General features: G+C 41.6%; 1 protein-coding gene across 1 annotated transcript; it reads left to right on the forward strand.

Moving 5' to 3' along the window:
- Nucleotides 1–1,556: 1,556 nt before the first annotated feature.
- NOM1 (nucleolar protein with MIF4G domain 1) lies at nt 1,557–15,342 on the forward strand. Its single transcript, XM_057371077.1, has 11 exons — nt 1,557–2,563; nt 3,359–3,483; nt 4,398–4,593; nt 6,393–6,716; nt 7,204–7,314; nt 8,091–8,258; nt 8,872–8,993; nt 12,074–12,206; nt 12,575–12,706; nt 13,410–13,519; nt 14,404–15,342. Exons 1-11 carry the CDS (start codon nt 1,565–1,567, stop codon nt 14,579–14,581), a joined length of 2,598 nt encoding a protein of 865 aa, XP_057227060.1. The 5' UTR covers nt 1,557–1,564; the 3' UTR covers nt 14,582–15,342.
- The last annotated feature ends 1,249 nt before the right edge of the window (nt 15,343–16,591 follow it).

Genomic DNA, 16,591 nt, shown 5'->3' on the forward strand with positions numbered 1-16,591 from the left:
TGCATGCTGCTGAGGATGGAAATGCCCCAGGAGAAGTTGGCACCAGCCACAGAATCCCACAATGGGTTGGGCTGGAAGGGACCACAGTGGGTCATCTGGTCAAACTTCCCTGCTCAAGCAGGGTCATCCCAGAACACATGGGACAGGATTGTATCCAGATGGTTCTGGAATATCTCCAGTGAGGGAGACTCCACACCCTCTCTGGGCAATCTGTTCCAGTGCATGGTCACCCACACAAAATTCTTAATCATGTTTAGGTGGAACTTCTGTGCATCAGTTTCTGCCTGTTGCCTCTTGTGCTAATGCTTGGCACCACTGAGAAGAGCCTGGCTCCATCCTCTTGGCACTCTGCACAGATATTTATATACATAATGATGTCCCCACTCTGTCATCACTTCTCGAGGCTGAATGGGCCCAGCTCCCTCAGCCCTTTCTCATAAGAGGAATGCTCCAGTCCCTTAATCCTCTTTGTAGCCTCCACTGGATTTGCTCTATGACCTCCTTGTCTCTGATACTGAGGAGGCCAGAACTGCACACAGTGCTCCAGATGTGCATCACTAGGGCTAAGGAGAGGGGCAGGATCACCTCCCTGACCTGCAGGCAGTGCTCTTCCCAATGCATCCGAGGATCCTGCAGCCTTCTTGGCCACAAGGACACACTGCTGATTCATGGACAGCTCATCATTCATCAGCACCCCCAAGTTCCTTCTCTACAGAAGAGGCCATGGATGTGGATGTTGTCTCTGGCACACTCAAGAAGAGACGCCTGAGCTAGGCAGGGTAGGAAGGGGCTTGGTGAGTCTGGGCAGGAGGAGTAGAGGCCAGGGGCTGGTGTCCCTCAGCTCCTTGACAGGCATCAGCAAGAGACTTTTGCCCCATRCGAGCCTTGTGATCACAGCCAGGGCAGCGAGGAACAAATTGTTCCAGTCTCTGCTCTAAGAAGAGAGACAAGCTTCACATTTTCTTTCTGGAGCATGTCCAGAAAGGGACAATGAAGCTGATGAAGATTCTGTACTATTAGTCCCATAAGCAACAGCTGAGGGAGCTGGGGGGTTTGCTTAGTCTGGAGAAAAGGAGGCTCAGGGAAGACCTTATCGCTCTYACAACTCCTTGAAAGGARGCTATAGCCAGGTGGGYGTTGGGCTCTTCTCCCAGGTAACAAATGACAGGACATGAGGACACAAMCTCAAACAGCTGGAGGTGTTCGGGTTGGACATTTCTTCACAGAAAGGGTGASTGGAATGGGCTGCCCAGGGAGGCGGTGGAGTCATGGTCCCTCAAAGTGTTTAAGAAAAGACTGGACGTGGCACTAGGTGCCACGGTCTAGTTGCCGTGATGGTGTTCGGTCATAGWTTGGACTCGATGATCTCAGAAGTCCTTTACAACCTAATTTATTCTATGAGTCTGTGATTCTTAAATACAYACGTACAAACGAGGAGATCTCTACGGACGGAGCTCTGAAAGGTCCCGTCCCCTCAGCGCTGGCGCCGCCCGCGCCCAGCAGGGGGCGCCGTGCCCGGCATGGCGGCGGCGCGGCGGAAGCGGCCCCCCGGCCCCTCTCCAAGATGGCGGCGCCCAGGCGCGGTGTGGCTGCGGCCGGSATGAAGCGGGGGGCGGCAGCCCGCGCCCGCCGCGGCGGGAAACTGGACCGGCTGCGGCAGGCGGTGCAGGACTATGTGCAGGCGGCCGGTGGCCAGCCGCCGCTGGCCCTGCTGAAAGACTCGGAGAGGTACAACCGCAGGAGCCGCCGGGACGCCAGGAAGGAGAAGCGCAGGCTCAAGCGGAGCCGCCGCCGCCGACTCCAACGCGGGGAGCTGGTGGAGGCTCCCACCGCTCCGGCCAAGCCCGCTCCGGCCAAGCCCGCTCCGGCCAAGCCCGCTCCGGCCAAGCCCGCTCCGGCCAAACCCGCTCCAGCCAAGCCGACTCAGGCCAAGTCGTCTCCCGTCGCCCGCCCCCGAGCCCCGGGTTCGCCTGCCGGTGGGAAGCAGCGGCCTAGGCCGGTATCGGCTCAGACATCGACAGCCCTTGAGGCCCCCTCGGCCGCCGCAGCCACCTCGGCGCGGAAACGGGCCCTGCTGGAGGCCAACGAGGAGGAGGAGAAGGAGATCCGGCGGCTGGAGCGGCAGCTGGGGCTCGGGAAGCGGCGAAAGAAGCAGGAAGGGTCCGCGGCAGAGCGGCTGCCGCAGAGCTTCCTGCGGGACGGGCTGGGATACGTGCTGGGAGCGCTGGGTACGAGGGCCGGGCTCAGCCAGCTGTGCGACAGCAGCGACGAGGAGCAGCAGGGGGACACCCAGCCGGGGACCCGGGAGCGCCCGCCCAAACACGAGGAGGATGGTGAGGACGAGGAGGATGATGAGGATGGTGAGGACGAGGAGGATGGTGAGGACGAGGAGGATGGTGAGGACGAGGAGGATGGTGAGGATGAGGAAGCTCAGGAGGACGCCTCAGACCTTTCAGAGGGGGATGATGTGGAAGGATCTTGGGAGAGCGGGAGCTCGTCCCCCGAGGACGGCGCGGTGCCAGCGGCCAGCGAGCCCTCGAACGAAGAGGAGGAGGAGGCAGAGGTAGGATGTTCGCTTCGGATAGCACAGAGCTGCTTCCCAAAGCACATCCCACAATCTGAACATRAAACGGAGTTACATCGCCGCCGTTAAGCCCAGGTGGTTGCTGTCCAGTCGGGCCACTTGGAGCGCTGTCATGGTTCAAAACAGCCTAGCGACAGTGTTGACTTGAGGGGCCTGCCACATCCTAGGGACACGTGTTAGACACGGAGGGRAGAGTTCCCAAGTCAGGATGGTGGCAGATAATGCCCTCCAGCACAAGGCATGGGAGAGCTGTCTGTGGGTGAAATCTGCAAATAAAAGGAACTGCCTTGGCATTAGAGTTTAAAAATATTATTAAGCCCTTCTGCAAGGAGAGCTTGTGTTGAAATTAGCTGCGGTTACACAGTGAAATGCTGCTTTCTGAAGGATCCCAGAGGGTCTGCCATTATTAGGTCTTGTTGCATGGGTGGAGGAGAGGAAGTCACACAGGTCATTTAGCCCTCATGGGCCTAAACTTTTAAACTGTCACTGATAACACTTGAATAAAACCAGAACTTAAGATGTCAGGTTTTAATGACCATAACCTAAAGAAAATTCCATGTGTAGGRAAGAGGGACTTTGCTGCCATCAAGTTTGTCATAAAGGGTAACTTTTTGCCTGTTTCTTTTCTGCATGTTCCTGTGGCATTGGTTATTAGATGGAAAGATATATCCTTAACTAAAAGTTTGGTATTTTAACCTGAAATAGAAATGTATATTTGTGTTCATGTATTTAGGATACTGGTCTCATCTGGTATTTTCTTCTTTTCCTGCTAAGAGTGATAATCATGCTGCTACAAAGTACATTCCTCCTCAAATAAGGAAATCTCAGGAAACACTGGATGACAAGAAAAGAGAAGAATTGGGAAGACTGAAGAAAATGGTGAATGGCCTCATTAATAGGTAATATAATAAGGCAAGTCATTAATCTTTCTGGATCAATGTGACAATGCTCATCATTCAAGCCCAGGTGGCAAGGATGTGACTTTTGTCTTCACCAACTGATTTTAAGTTGGCAATCATGTCTGCTATGGTTAAGAACAATTATCTTTATTGGTATAAATTCTTCAAAGTTAATCATTATAGATGTTGAAAAACCTAGAAAATAAATTTAAGATTGGGCTGGATTCCATGCAGCAGTGCCTGCAAGTGCTATATACGATTCACTAAGTGTCAGCTGGAGTATGCTTATAAAAACCTCAGAAGAAAACAGGTTTGGGTTTGTTTTACATTTTTTTAAGTAAATTAAATTTCTCCAACACTACAAGTCAGGAGGAGCAGCCCCTCCTAGGTTAAACTACTAWAGCACAGAAAAAGTAATTAACATTCATTTCAATTTTAGAGCATTTTTAAATAAGAAATCTATTGGTGTTTTTCATTTGTTACCTTTAAAATGWGGACTAGAGTTTGTTCAGTCATTTGAAATTTGGTATGCCATTCATGTKAAACTATGAATTATTTTCCTGCTTRATTTMTTCAAAGAAATGATGTGCCATGGTTAAAACTGCTAAAACYAGTCTGTTTTCTTAATAAATCTGTTCAGTGTGACAATAAACAAATTGACAGTGCTTTGTAAACACTGCTGCTAATGTGTTTTTACATCTAGGGTTTAAAAAAAAAACTACACTAGAATTAAATATATTATACTTTTTTAGTTTAGTAAATACAGAAAAATACAAAAGGTCCTTTTCAGTCATCARTCTTTTCTTCTTAAGTCAAACTAGTTTCTCTAAAAAGAATAGTTGTTTGTTGGGTAAACWCAAAATTGTGGAGCTATGTGTAAGAAAGAGTGAATACTGGATTTTGTTTCTCCATAGGTTGAGTGAACCAAATTTGTCCTCCATCAGTGGACAGATGGAAGAGCTCTACATGGCCAACAGCAGGAAGGACATGAATGACACTCTGACAGACATTCTCATGAGTGCCTGTGTTACTGCAGTTGCCATGCCTGCGAGACTGATGATGGAGCAYGTCCTTCTGGTTAGCATCCTTCATCATAACGTAGGAATTGAGGTAATTCTTGTGTTGGGATGAATTTTGTGCAATAATACATATTGTAGAGTGTTTTCCTTGACATTTTGTTTGAATTGCCCTGTAATTTTTACCTRTGTGTCACTAACAAGCATCTTCAGTTGAGTTTCATCTGTATTTTGTAGCTTACTTGCAAGACTTCTGCAAGTGAAGGATTCTACATCTGTTGCTTTATCTGATTTTATTTCCTCCATGAGTTACCACTGGTCAGTTATAAAACCATCTTTTTTTCATCAAAATCTTTCTGCATCCAGTAATCAAGAGTTTTTAACCTTCAACTTCTCTTCCCTTTAGTTACACTAACCTATTTCTATTCTCATGGGTACACGAGGGTATTGTTTTTAACTACATGTATCCAGATAAGAAAAGTGTTAGAGAAATCCTTTTACATTGGTGGATAGACTTCTTTTCTAAGCAAATCATGCAAATCATCAGTGGAATTAAGTRGTTATAACAATTACTCTGGAATATTAAAAACTTTAAAAAGCATGGCCATTTTTTGAGGGRATTTTGATTTGTGTTTTTAAGCCTRATGAATGAGATAAAATCTCTCTTGCTTAAGCTGATGCTGAAGSTACTGATGTCAAAGGGAAGAATTTTGCTAATTTTAGAGGAAGATCTGTTAGGAAACTGACTTGTTTCAGCAGTATGTTCCTATTAGATTACTCTTTCTTTTTCTCCCCATATCTCAATGCAAATGATGTATTAATGCAAGGTTTTTGGTTTGTCATGCAGTGGCCTAAATGCTCATCTGAAACCATATTAAATATCAGATGGATGCAATTACAGCAGCTTTCTCCGTGTAGCCTTGGCATTAAACTATTTCTTTTCCCCACTTTGCTGCTTGAAAGGCAGTTCTGACTGCAAATATGGTGTTTCTCTAAAATATATATACAATGTTCATTACATGTAGGTGTGATAGTACAGCTGCACTGAAGACTAGGTTAAGCAATGCTGAAGTTGGCCTGTGTTTATAAATTTGTGCAGCCATTGGATAGTTAAAACCTTAGCTATTCAAGGCTTGTAATGCAAGTTGGCGCTGCTGCTGGGACTGCTGGTTTCCTTAAAAAAGCCAGCAGATTTTAGCACAATAATAATGGGTGAGAGTGTTTCTTAGCAGCAATGTATTCATTATCTATCTCCCTGTGTTTCAGTGTGMTTTCTAATCCCAGCCTTTAACATCAGCTCTCTCTTCAGAAATAAATACATACCAAAATTTCTTTTCCCAACCGCACCATTGACAAATGTCTAAGAATTATCCCCACTTCAAAAGCAGCTTAAGCCCATGCTCAGCAACTGTGAAAACTTGGTATTTTGGGGATTGTTTCACAATATATTTTTAAGGATTTTGTTCTGGAATGCCAAACTCAGCAATATGTTTGTTTTTTGACATGGCAGCTTTTCGTGGATGAGTGACTAGCAGTAACAACATGATAGCCTGACAGCTGGAAAGATGCTAATGTGTGTCCATGAAAATTATGTAAACAAATGCTGATACAAGTGTACTGTAGGTTCATAATACTTGTTTTTCTTGCACAGATTTTAAAAGGAACTGGATGTTATGTATGAGGTGTAAATGACATAGACATCTACAAAAACATCCCACCACTTTAATATTTGTGTATGTAGATGTAGAACATCCATATTGGTTGAGAGAGGCAACAATATTTCTTTAAAATTAATAGTGTCAGTGACCCAAAAAAAATATTTTACAGATGKCTGTAAAATCTACTTAGATTTAACTGCTCGATTTTTTTTTTTTCCCTGAATGGAATTGCCAGGTCGGTGCTCACTTTTTGGAAGCCGTGGTGAAGAAATTTGATGAACTCTGTAAAAGTGATGGTGAAGGGAAAGAATGTGAAAATCTGCTTGCCTTGATTGCTCATCTGTATAACTTCCATGTGGTTCATTGCCTGCTGATCTTTGATATTCTGAAAAAGCTTGTTAGCACTTTYACTGAAAAAGAGATTGAGCTGATTCTGTTTCTTCTGAAAAATGTGGGCTTTTCCTTGAGGAAAGATGATGCATTGGCTTTGAAGGAMCTGATCACTGAAGCCCAGAGGAAAGCAAGTACAGCAGAGAAGAAATTCCAGGATCAGACTAGGGTATGTATTTGTTCTAAAGATTATATGTTCTAATAGGCTGTAATAATTACTTGGATACATTGTTTAATTTGCAGAAATATTTTCTGCTACATTCTGTTTAGTTATTTTAAAGTACCTTTAGTGTTGCATTCAGTTATTTGCTTTCTTCTTGTCTGTCTTTGAGCATTAGTTCTTAGGAGACAGGCACCAAAATGCTTGTGACGGGGAKGGAGGACTGGATTGTGTCTTATGCAATGGACAGGTTTTCTGTTTCATGATACTTTGTATTTTTCAAAAAATGGTCACTGAGTCATGGTATTTGGCAGATGAAGCTTGTACACAAAATGTAATAGAGGTTAAAGTAAACMTTATCTGTATTTAAAATTTTATGTATACTGCCAGCTGAGCTGCTTATTCTCACAGAATAGTTATTTCAAAGTGCTCTCTTCTGCTTTTATTTAATAAACCCACAGCACATAATCCACAGAACAATATCATTTCCCAATAGGTTCGTTTTATGCTGGAGACTATGCTGGCACTGAGGAACAATGACATGCGTAAGATTCCTGGTTATGATCCTGAACCAGTCGAAAGACTCCGCAAATTGCAAAGAGCACTGGTGAGAACTTTCTTGGCATATGTAGGCTCCTTGTTCTTAATCCAGGAGTAATTTGTGTAATAATTACTTGAGGATTTTTTGTTTGTTTGTTTTGGGGTTTTGTTGGGKTTTTTTTGACAGAGCAGTTTGTGTAGAACAGCCCAATATAAAAGGRGTAAAAGTAATTTATCAGTTCAAGACAGGCAGATCAGGATAAGAGGACAGGCAAAARCAAGCTAGGTAACCTAATTCTGTAGGATTTCCTCTCTTAAATTTTTGCAGTCCTCCTGATACACTTCTAGACTCGTTTGCTGAAAATTCTTATTTTGTTCAAATAACTTGAGATTTTTTATTATCTGTACTGTACAATATGTAAGGCAGTTTGTTGAGTCATTTTATGTAGTCACAAGTGTTCAAAAGRAGAGTCACAATAAGATTGTAAGATGCTGCAATATCAGCATCTTCTGAATTCTAAGATGGTTACTTTTTAAATTCATAACTCTTTTTTCAGATAATAACCCCAAGAGCTTCTACATGTATATTTATGCAACTTCATGCATTTAAAAAATTACACATATGGGAAACTTGTAATTTCTTTTCCAGTTGCTGCCTGAAACAAAGGATGGGAAGGAAATACAGGAAGTCCTTTATGGAGATATTAACTTATATGTTTAAAGTTTTTGTTTGGAAGTAATCTTAAGTAATTAAAGTACTTGCTGTTTTCTCTAAGAAAATAAATAGAATTTCAAATAAAAGCTTTTGTTTTGCTTTTTTTTTCCTTTGTCTTGTTATTCAAGGTTCACAGCAGTGGTTCAAGCAAAGACACTCAGCTCCGTGTGTCGCTGGAGTCTCTCCTCAGTGCTGACCAGGTTGGTCGCTGGTGGATTGTCGGCTCATCCTGGAGTGGAGCACCAATGATCAGTGATACGAAGAGCCAGGCCCAGCAAAAGCTGCATGTAGGAAAGGTAAATCCAAGCTTTGTTACAAGTCTAAGTGYTTGTGATCTTTTGAAGATTCTTTGCATGGATGAATGCGTGCATTTCAGAGCCCATCAAAAAAACCTTCACATACGTTTATAAGACCAAGCTTTTGGACTGTAAATTCGGCTCTTAGGTTTTTTTTAAACATTGTATTCATGTGCTTCGTAAGAGCTGTTACTACAAATATGATATAGCTTTTTTTTTCTTATCCTGTGGAATTGCTGTAGTGAAAAAAGAGACTTGATTTCAAGTCTCTTCAAGTGGATTTGCTAGTAGGGATTCTGACAGGTAGTGGTGTCTGTCTGTGGCATATATCCAAGTTGATTCTAAAAGTAATGTGATGAGATGGTCATGGTGAATTACTTACATTGAGAAGCACGTCTTAAAATGAATTGGCACAATTAAGGTAGATTRAAATGTATTTCCATAGTTGAAAAAGCTCCTGATGATGCCTGTGCCTCTGGACAAAAGCTCAGGACCTTTGRATTGGTGATTCATAGTTTACTGGAGAGCTTCATTGATGGTGTTATTTAAGGCTGTACAGAAATAGCTATTTTAAGGCAAACATAAATGATATAGCATATAACTTTATTTTCAGGTGAGTGCAAAGATAATGGAGCTTGCTCGTAAGATGAGAATGAACACTGATATCAGGAGAAGTATTTTTTGTGTCTTGATGATGAGTGAAGACTTCATGGATGCCTTTGAAAAACTTCTGAAGTAAGTACAGACTAGTACAGAAGGCAGCCCAGAATTAAGAATAGGTTGTAAATACAGCATTTCTGGTCTGGGCTTAAGAGCATTCAGTTGATAATACAATTAAAAGAATTGCATAGCTAGTGATGCACATAGGATAAAAGGGTAGGAGAAGGGACCAGAACCCTGGTGTAAGGATTAATGGRGGCAGGCAGAACTGACTGGCAATCAGAGGAAAGGAGTAGTCCCTGTTCATGTCATTCCTGGCTATAACTGATTTGCAACATCTTTTGATGTAGGGAGCCTTTTCACATTGAGGCTCTGCATCCCAGTAGAGTGGATGGAAGGCTGCTGGAGCCGTGTTTCCTCAAGGGCAGACCAGAAGCCCCTGCAGAATGTCTCAGTTTTGTTGCTGCATTGCTGTGATTTCTGAACTACTGCCACTTCTTCGACTTCCTGCCACCTTGTTAAGCCATCTCTGCCCATACTTTCATGACCTGGTAGCATTCTAGCACCTCCACTTCCCTCCTGCAGAATTTACTAGCTTTGGATTTGCTTCAGGGTCCTTTCACGTTAAAATCAGTTTCCTTATCACTGGGCTAACAGTTCTTCAGAAGAAAATRTGATGGGGGAAAAGCTCAAACTAACTAATTCCTTCTGTTTGTCAGAATATTAATTGTTAAGTCTGTAGTAACTGGGAGGGRAGAGATCAGGTCTGAACTTTTCTGTCACAGCTGTGTAACTCAAGGGTATTGTCTTACCAGGATGGCATGCAATTATTTAATTTGCTTACCGAACTAAAACAGACTTTGTAATAAAGTCAACTAATATTTGATTAAATGCCACTTCTGCAAAACACAGCTTGGATTTAAGACTGTGATGGAGTCATTCCAATATCTTAATATGGCCTGTTCAATTAAAAGAAATTAGCTGCTGCTGCTGCAGTTCTTGCCAAGACCTGGTAGCTCAATTTGCAAATTGGACACTCAGCTGTGCTATGTAAGCTAGTACACAAATCTGAATACATACAGGATTGGCAGAAAAACTCTCTGTAGATTGCCTGGTGTGTGGTGCTGATGTTTATACAGCAAACTCAGAGAGAGRAATTCTTAAATCTGCCCACATCTGGCAGAGTGTAATGGAAAGTACACAGAATTGTCAGTGAAGGAATTAACTGCAGGGTGAACATGTGTTCCAGAGTGTGTGKGAATTTGTATTCATATGTTTGATGTCAGTCTCATGAGAAAGAGCATATAAAGAAATATTTTAACTGCTCTTGTTGATTCTGCTGCTAGTTCTGTGGTAGAGTTGAGATGTGGTTAAAGGCTAATTTAAACAACTTAAAATCCAAGCAGTTATGGTTTTTCTAGTCCCTTTTCTCCTTACTGCAAATGAAAGTAGTAAGTTTGAAGCCAGAACAGCTCCCTGAAGTGGTTCAGTGATTGCACAGGTGTCAGTGTGAAGGGTGGGTTGGGAACACCACTGGCAACAAAGAGGAATGAGACTAGATCCTCTTCATCAGATGAAAGGCCACACCTTCTTCACTAACCAGTTTCTCTTAGGAYAGAGAATGAATCCTGCTTAAATTTGAGGAAGAGGCAATTTTTGAAGTTGTGTTTTGTTGATGAATGAGGAAAAGGGGAGTGTGCCAGATCTGTTATTGCATTGTAATTTCACAAGTCATCTATTAAATGCAAATCTGATGGCTGAAAGCCTGTGTATTTGTAAAAATACTTTTTGTTGCTCTGAAATCAGGTGTAACTTGGCTGATGGGAGAGCAGGTGGGTTATTTCACAGACACAGCCCTTACGGTACTGGCACCTTTGGGAAGAGCAGACTTCTAAGTTTTCCCTGCTCATCMGCAATGAGCATTGAAATCATCCCAGATTTTTCTGTTGTAAAACSTTAAGATCTGTGAAATTTGGACTGAACAGCAGTATTTTCCCTGTTGAAGATATCTGGGGGTGTGGACAAATGAGGCATCAAGGAATGACCAGCTACTCTACAGACAGTAGGGCAAGTTCCAGTGGAGTCAGACTTGGTTATGAAGTACTCTTGAGTTGTAGTAATGCCCTGGGAAACTTGAAGCAATAAGAAGAATTTTGTTTGATATTTTTCAGATCCTAATATGATRCATTTTTCATTTTAATTGGTTTTAATGCTGCCAAGCATTTGGCAGCATTAGGAAGTTAAATTATATTCTTCACAAACTAGGTGCATTGTGGGTTAGTTACCATTCCCTGCCGGATTGTCTCAGTCCACTTTTAGACTGGTCAGCTGTTGGAGTGGGAAGGCTGCTCAGTCCTTGGCCTTTGTAGTGGGACACCAACATAAGTACTTGTAGATATTGTTTTCTTTAGGCTTTTTTTTAAGGTGCTTTGAAATCATTTACTGTACCCTCTTAGGCTACTATCAGGCAAAGATTAATTGCAAGTATCACATAGCATGGATTGGACCCAGAGATAAAAAAATTCACATCACCAGGAAAGAAAAAYATCTTTGAATATTTTCTTATCCCTACTAAGTACCACAAAAGAGAAGGCCCTGGACATGTTTCTCTGAATAGGCTTACACTGATCCAAAGGCTGTTTTTCCTCCTRTGACCATAAGTGTGAGATAACCCCAGTGGGAACCTGCAGTTCTTGATTCACTATTTACCCTTTGTTTCTTTGTTTAACCCTTGTAGTGGTATCTGTAGGTGCAGTGCTACTGCTGGTACCTCTGTGCCCTCTCTTTTGTTCATGGAGAGCTACAAACATGGAGTGGGCTACCTGCCCTTCCCTGGGCATTTATTATATTTTTATCATGTCCACTTCTGTCTCTTGAGGTCTTGCTTTTGCAGCTACTCCTTTAACACCCAAAATACTGTGGCATTTCCACATTGCCATGCCAGGATACTTGCCAGGAGTGTTTAGCCAACACTCTCAAAAGCTGGAGTCCATTAAGAATTGTAAAGACTTCATAAGTACTTTCTAACAAGTAAAATCTAATGTGCTRTTTGGAGGGTTTTTAAAGTATTACTCTCAGATGCTGACTGTAGCTCTTACTTTGTGTCAGTAAGTTTTTCCTTATGAARTCATTCTCATGCTCTTGCTAAATTTTAGGCTTGGACTGAAAGATCAGCAGGAGAGAGAGATAGTTCATGTCACCCTTTACTGCTGCTTACAGGAGAAGACATTCAACCCTTTCTATGCATTTTTGGCTAAGAAGTTTTGTGAATATGAAAGACGATTTCAGGTAAAGACAAATCTGTTGCTTCATTGGTGTATTGTCTTAATTGTGGTTAGGAAGACAGTTACTGAATACCTGAGAATGGATGCATCTCTGTCTGGACCTTGAACCCAAGAAAAAGTTGTGCTGGTAGAGCTATGCATTCAGTAAGGCATACTCATAGTCAGATCTGAATAGGAAATAAAATACCTATTGCTGAAGGTTTTCTTTCTTCTGTTTTATGCATTTTAAAATAATTGGAACAGTCTGATCAAGCATTTCTGTTAATTAACAGAGGGCTTATAAAGAATAGAAGGTCAAAAGGTCTGTTATGTTGTAACTCATTTAAACAGCCACTTGATTTGTAGGATTATTATTTTATCTTTGACCCCTAGGTGACATTTCAGTTTAGTATTTGGGACAAAATCAGAGACTTAGAAAACCTGTCAGCTGCTGCCGTCTCCAACTTGGTTTCACTGTTGGCTCACTTAATAAGGACAAAGTCACTGCCACTTTCAGTTCTCAAGGTTGGTGTGTTTTCTTTTCAAACCCTTAYATGTTTTCCCTGGATTTGCTAGTTCTATGGAAGGTGTATTTTCTCTGTTACCTATCTGGTACTTTAGCTGATTATGCTAAGATAAACTTGTTTTAAAATTACCAAATGGTTTCAATTGATTGTGGTAATGCTGTAATTTGGGGAAAAGGAAGGCTGTGGTGACCCAGGCATAGAGAAAGTCTACATTTCTTTATCTACAGCATTATTTCTTTTAGTGTATCCAGAGCTGGAACTGAGGCCCCTTCATTAACAGGCTTTGCCAGTGAATTTTGTGCTGCGGTTTTTAGCTGATGTTGTTTTTATTAGACAAAAAAGTGCTGAGTAGATTTCTTGGATTTCAGAATGGGGAGTCCATAGAATTTTATTAGAAGAATAATTGAAATGTATTAAGCAGGCAATTAAATGGATTGTCCTAGGTACTTATGAAGTATTTGTCTAATTGAGAAATGACATCTGGAATTCTGGTACCAGTAGACTCCTATTCCTTAGAAGGTTCTTTGCTTTCCTTATTGATTGGCTTTTGGAGGCAGCATTCTCAAGTAATTATTCTGTGCTAAACTCAAGACTCAGTATATGCAGAGGCCAGTTGGTGTGCTAAAAGCTCTTCATTTAGGAGAGACGACCAACTGTTTGAAATAATTGAATTAATCTAATTCTCCCTCTCTGTCTGCCAGGTAATTGAATTCAGTGAACTGGACAAACCCAAAGTCCGTTTCTTGCGACAGGTATTAAGTACACTCTTAATCAAAGCAGATGAGGAAGAACTTACTGATATTTTTGTGAGGTAAGTGATCACTGACATCTCCATAGAACCCTTGTTGAGTAGTAATTAAGAAGACAAGTTTGCTTATTTTGTTTGGAATTGCAATGTGCCTTTCCCCACATCAGCCTTCTATCCTTTAAAATGTGAGCTCTCCTGGCTGAATGGGGAAAGTGTGTCACGTGTGTCACTTGTGTCTTGATACAGGCTCTGATAAAGATGCAACTGTAAGAAGTGTGATACAAGATAAAGCTTCCAGATATTCAGTGTATCATTTTGGTCAGAGGGTTTCAGTAGCAGAGCTCTGTGATTGCCTTTTTCCCTTACTGCTGTACCACCTATGTGCTGTGGGGTTCACTCTGCCAGCAGTCATGGCTAGGAGGTATCTTAAGAAGGAAAACTAAAGTGATACTAATGAGGGAAAGGTTTGAGGTATTTTTAATAGGGTTTTAATCAACATTCTCCGAAAAAACTACTTTTTGTGTGGAACAGAATTGCTTGGAAAGGCTGGGAAATCTCCATCCTTAGAGATGCTTAGSACTTGAGTGGATAAGATTTGCAAAGTCACATAAAGTGACTGAAAAAATTCAGTGGTGATGTTTCAAYTATTATGCATCAACACAAGGAAGCTTGAACACAGTGTTTGCTTCGGGTTTTTGCTGTAATGTAATTGTTTACATAAAGCAAGTCTGAGGCTGCAATATTCCATTTTATTGCTGAGGGCCAGTTGTATGTTGAGTGGGCTGTTTGCCAAACCARTGTAGACTTGGTAATTTGAAAGCCTCTTCAATAAAACTTCTTTTATAGGTTGGATTTCTTTTATAGGTCTATTTGAAGAAGATGAAAAAAATAAGAAACTTCTGAAACAGGAGAAGACTAAATAATATTTTTGATCTGTATTTTTACAGGGTATCTGACAACCCCAAACTRGGAATACTGCGGGAAGGTTTGAAACTCTTCCTTACCCACTTCTTATTGAAACATGCACAAGCCCAAAAGAGTGCTGAAGAAGCTAGCTTGTTAAAAGAAAGAGTGCAAGTAGCARCCAAGGCTTTGGAGGCAAAAGAACCCAAACTGAAGCTATAGATCTGTTTTTCGAATAAAACATGCAGAAAAACTGAGCTGGAGAGTTTCAGACCCAAATAATAGAGCATGAGGAGAGAGATATTGCTTCAAAGGATCCATTTTTTATATAAACAGTTATTTTGCCCTACATGCTACTTAGAGGTTTAATTGAAGGGGATACAAGGCCTTTTTGAAGAAAGGGAAAATGTGGTTTTGTCATGTCCCTTTTTAGTGTAAGTGCTTCGTGTTGATGGTTGCTGTCTGCAGAAGAGRGTGAATTTCTCTTCTATTATATTCTGTCAGCAGTGGTGTTCTGCATTGCATATTCTAGTCTTTCATTTAAAATAATRAAAGAAGCAGCTTTTAAGACTAAAGGCTTTTAATAAGGAATCATGGTATTCACCCGAAGAAAGGGGCCACTAGATGGCACAAGCACTGGTGAGTAGTTTGGGAAAGAAATCAACTTTTTTCTTAAAGTGTTGGAAGTTATTTGCTAATTCTGTGAATTGATTCCCTGACTATGGGTCAGGAAAAGATCTTCAGCTGGATTCAAAGCTGTAGCAAAGCAACCTGAAGATCTGTCTTTGCCCAATTATATTGGGTTTAGAGATCACAGCACAGTTTTATGGCTTTTTTAGCCTGTTTTTCACAGCTTTAGAATTGGAGTTGCCTAATTACTTGTTAATCAGATTTTTCTAGACATAAGCAATATCATAAATGTGAATCTTGAGAAGAGAATACCCTCCCTTTAGAGTTTGCTGACATTTTTAATTTAAAAGTTTTTTTTAAAAAAAATGACACATTTCTTTCTGTAACACTCTGTTAATGTTTTGTTTCTTTGGTCTTACCACTACACATTAAACTGCCATTTTTCTAAATGCTTTGGTGTTTGTGTTAGCTTTACTCTGGCTGGCCTGCCAGGAAGGGAATGACCTTAAATTTGGTGAAGGGGGGCAAGTATTTTATCTGCAATGTGTATCTGTGATCTACCTGTGTAGGAGTAGTCAGCCCTTTTTCTGTAGCCAGACTTGGCTCTGATGTCCAATGGGCCATTTATTTATGGTGCCTYCCAACTGCATTTGATACCAATTGATCTGTCCCTGTTGGAAAAACTTACATTTTAATCAAATTGTTGAATGTAGTATATTCTGCTTGCTCAGGTAGTGCTTGCAGGTGGAGTTCTTCCCCCAGCAGCCAGGGTGATGTTTTTTCTCACCTTTCTTCTGAGAAGATARGGCAAATTTTAGGGAAAAAAGTGTCGTGGGAGCAGAGAGATTCACTTTTAAAATCCTGGGTTACCCTAGCAAGGTAACAACAGAATAGATTACTATTAAGGGAACAAAACAAGATGCTTTTTTCAGCCTGTTTTGTCCCACTGGCAGTTTTCAAGGATGGTTTCCCTCAGTTACATCACAGATGCAACAGGCAAGAAGAAAATACTTAGTTACGATATTTCTAAAGTTCATGCTAATTAACAGAAGTGTGGGCAGCAGCCAAACTGATGCTGTTTCGGTGTCTACAAAAGTCACAACTTTAGGGGATGTGTGTAAACATCTCACTTACAATCATGCCAAACCTATTTAAGTTTTGGAGCATGTACTCAGGAGAAAATGCATGCCCCTAGAAACGGCTGCTATAGAACATAGGGGACTCTGTGAGCCAAAATTGCTCCCCCTACACTGCAGCAGCCACTTAATTCATTACCTTTTTTGCAGTTTAGGTAGACCCAGCATGTCAGTGTGTTGGTAGTTTAGTAACACATAAACGGAAACACATTGCTGTGGCAGGGAGGTAGAGGCACCTTTGCTGCTGGAGATAAATTTTGCATCATCTTCCTTAACTCAGAGGTGCCAGGCTGCCTGTCCCTCCCCGGTGTGAGTGCTTTGCCTGGTGATGGGAGCTGACCAGCTTTGCTGCCGTGGCAGGGTTGCCAAGTGTTTTATGGGTGTGAATCTTCACTCGCTGCAGCTGCCTGAGGTGGTGCAATGCAGGTGTTGCTGTGCAATTAGAGGGGATGGTTTTAACTTTATG

This window comes from Malurus melanocephalus, unplaced genomic scaffold (genome assembly GCF_030028575.1).
Source record: "Malurus melanocephalus ecotype Western Australia unplaced genomic scaffold, MMel_1.1 scaffold_140, whole genome shotgun sequence".
NCBI lineage: Eukaryota > Metazoa > Chordata > Aves > Passeriformes > Maluridae > Malurus > Malurus melanocephalus.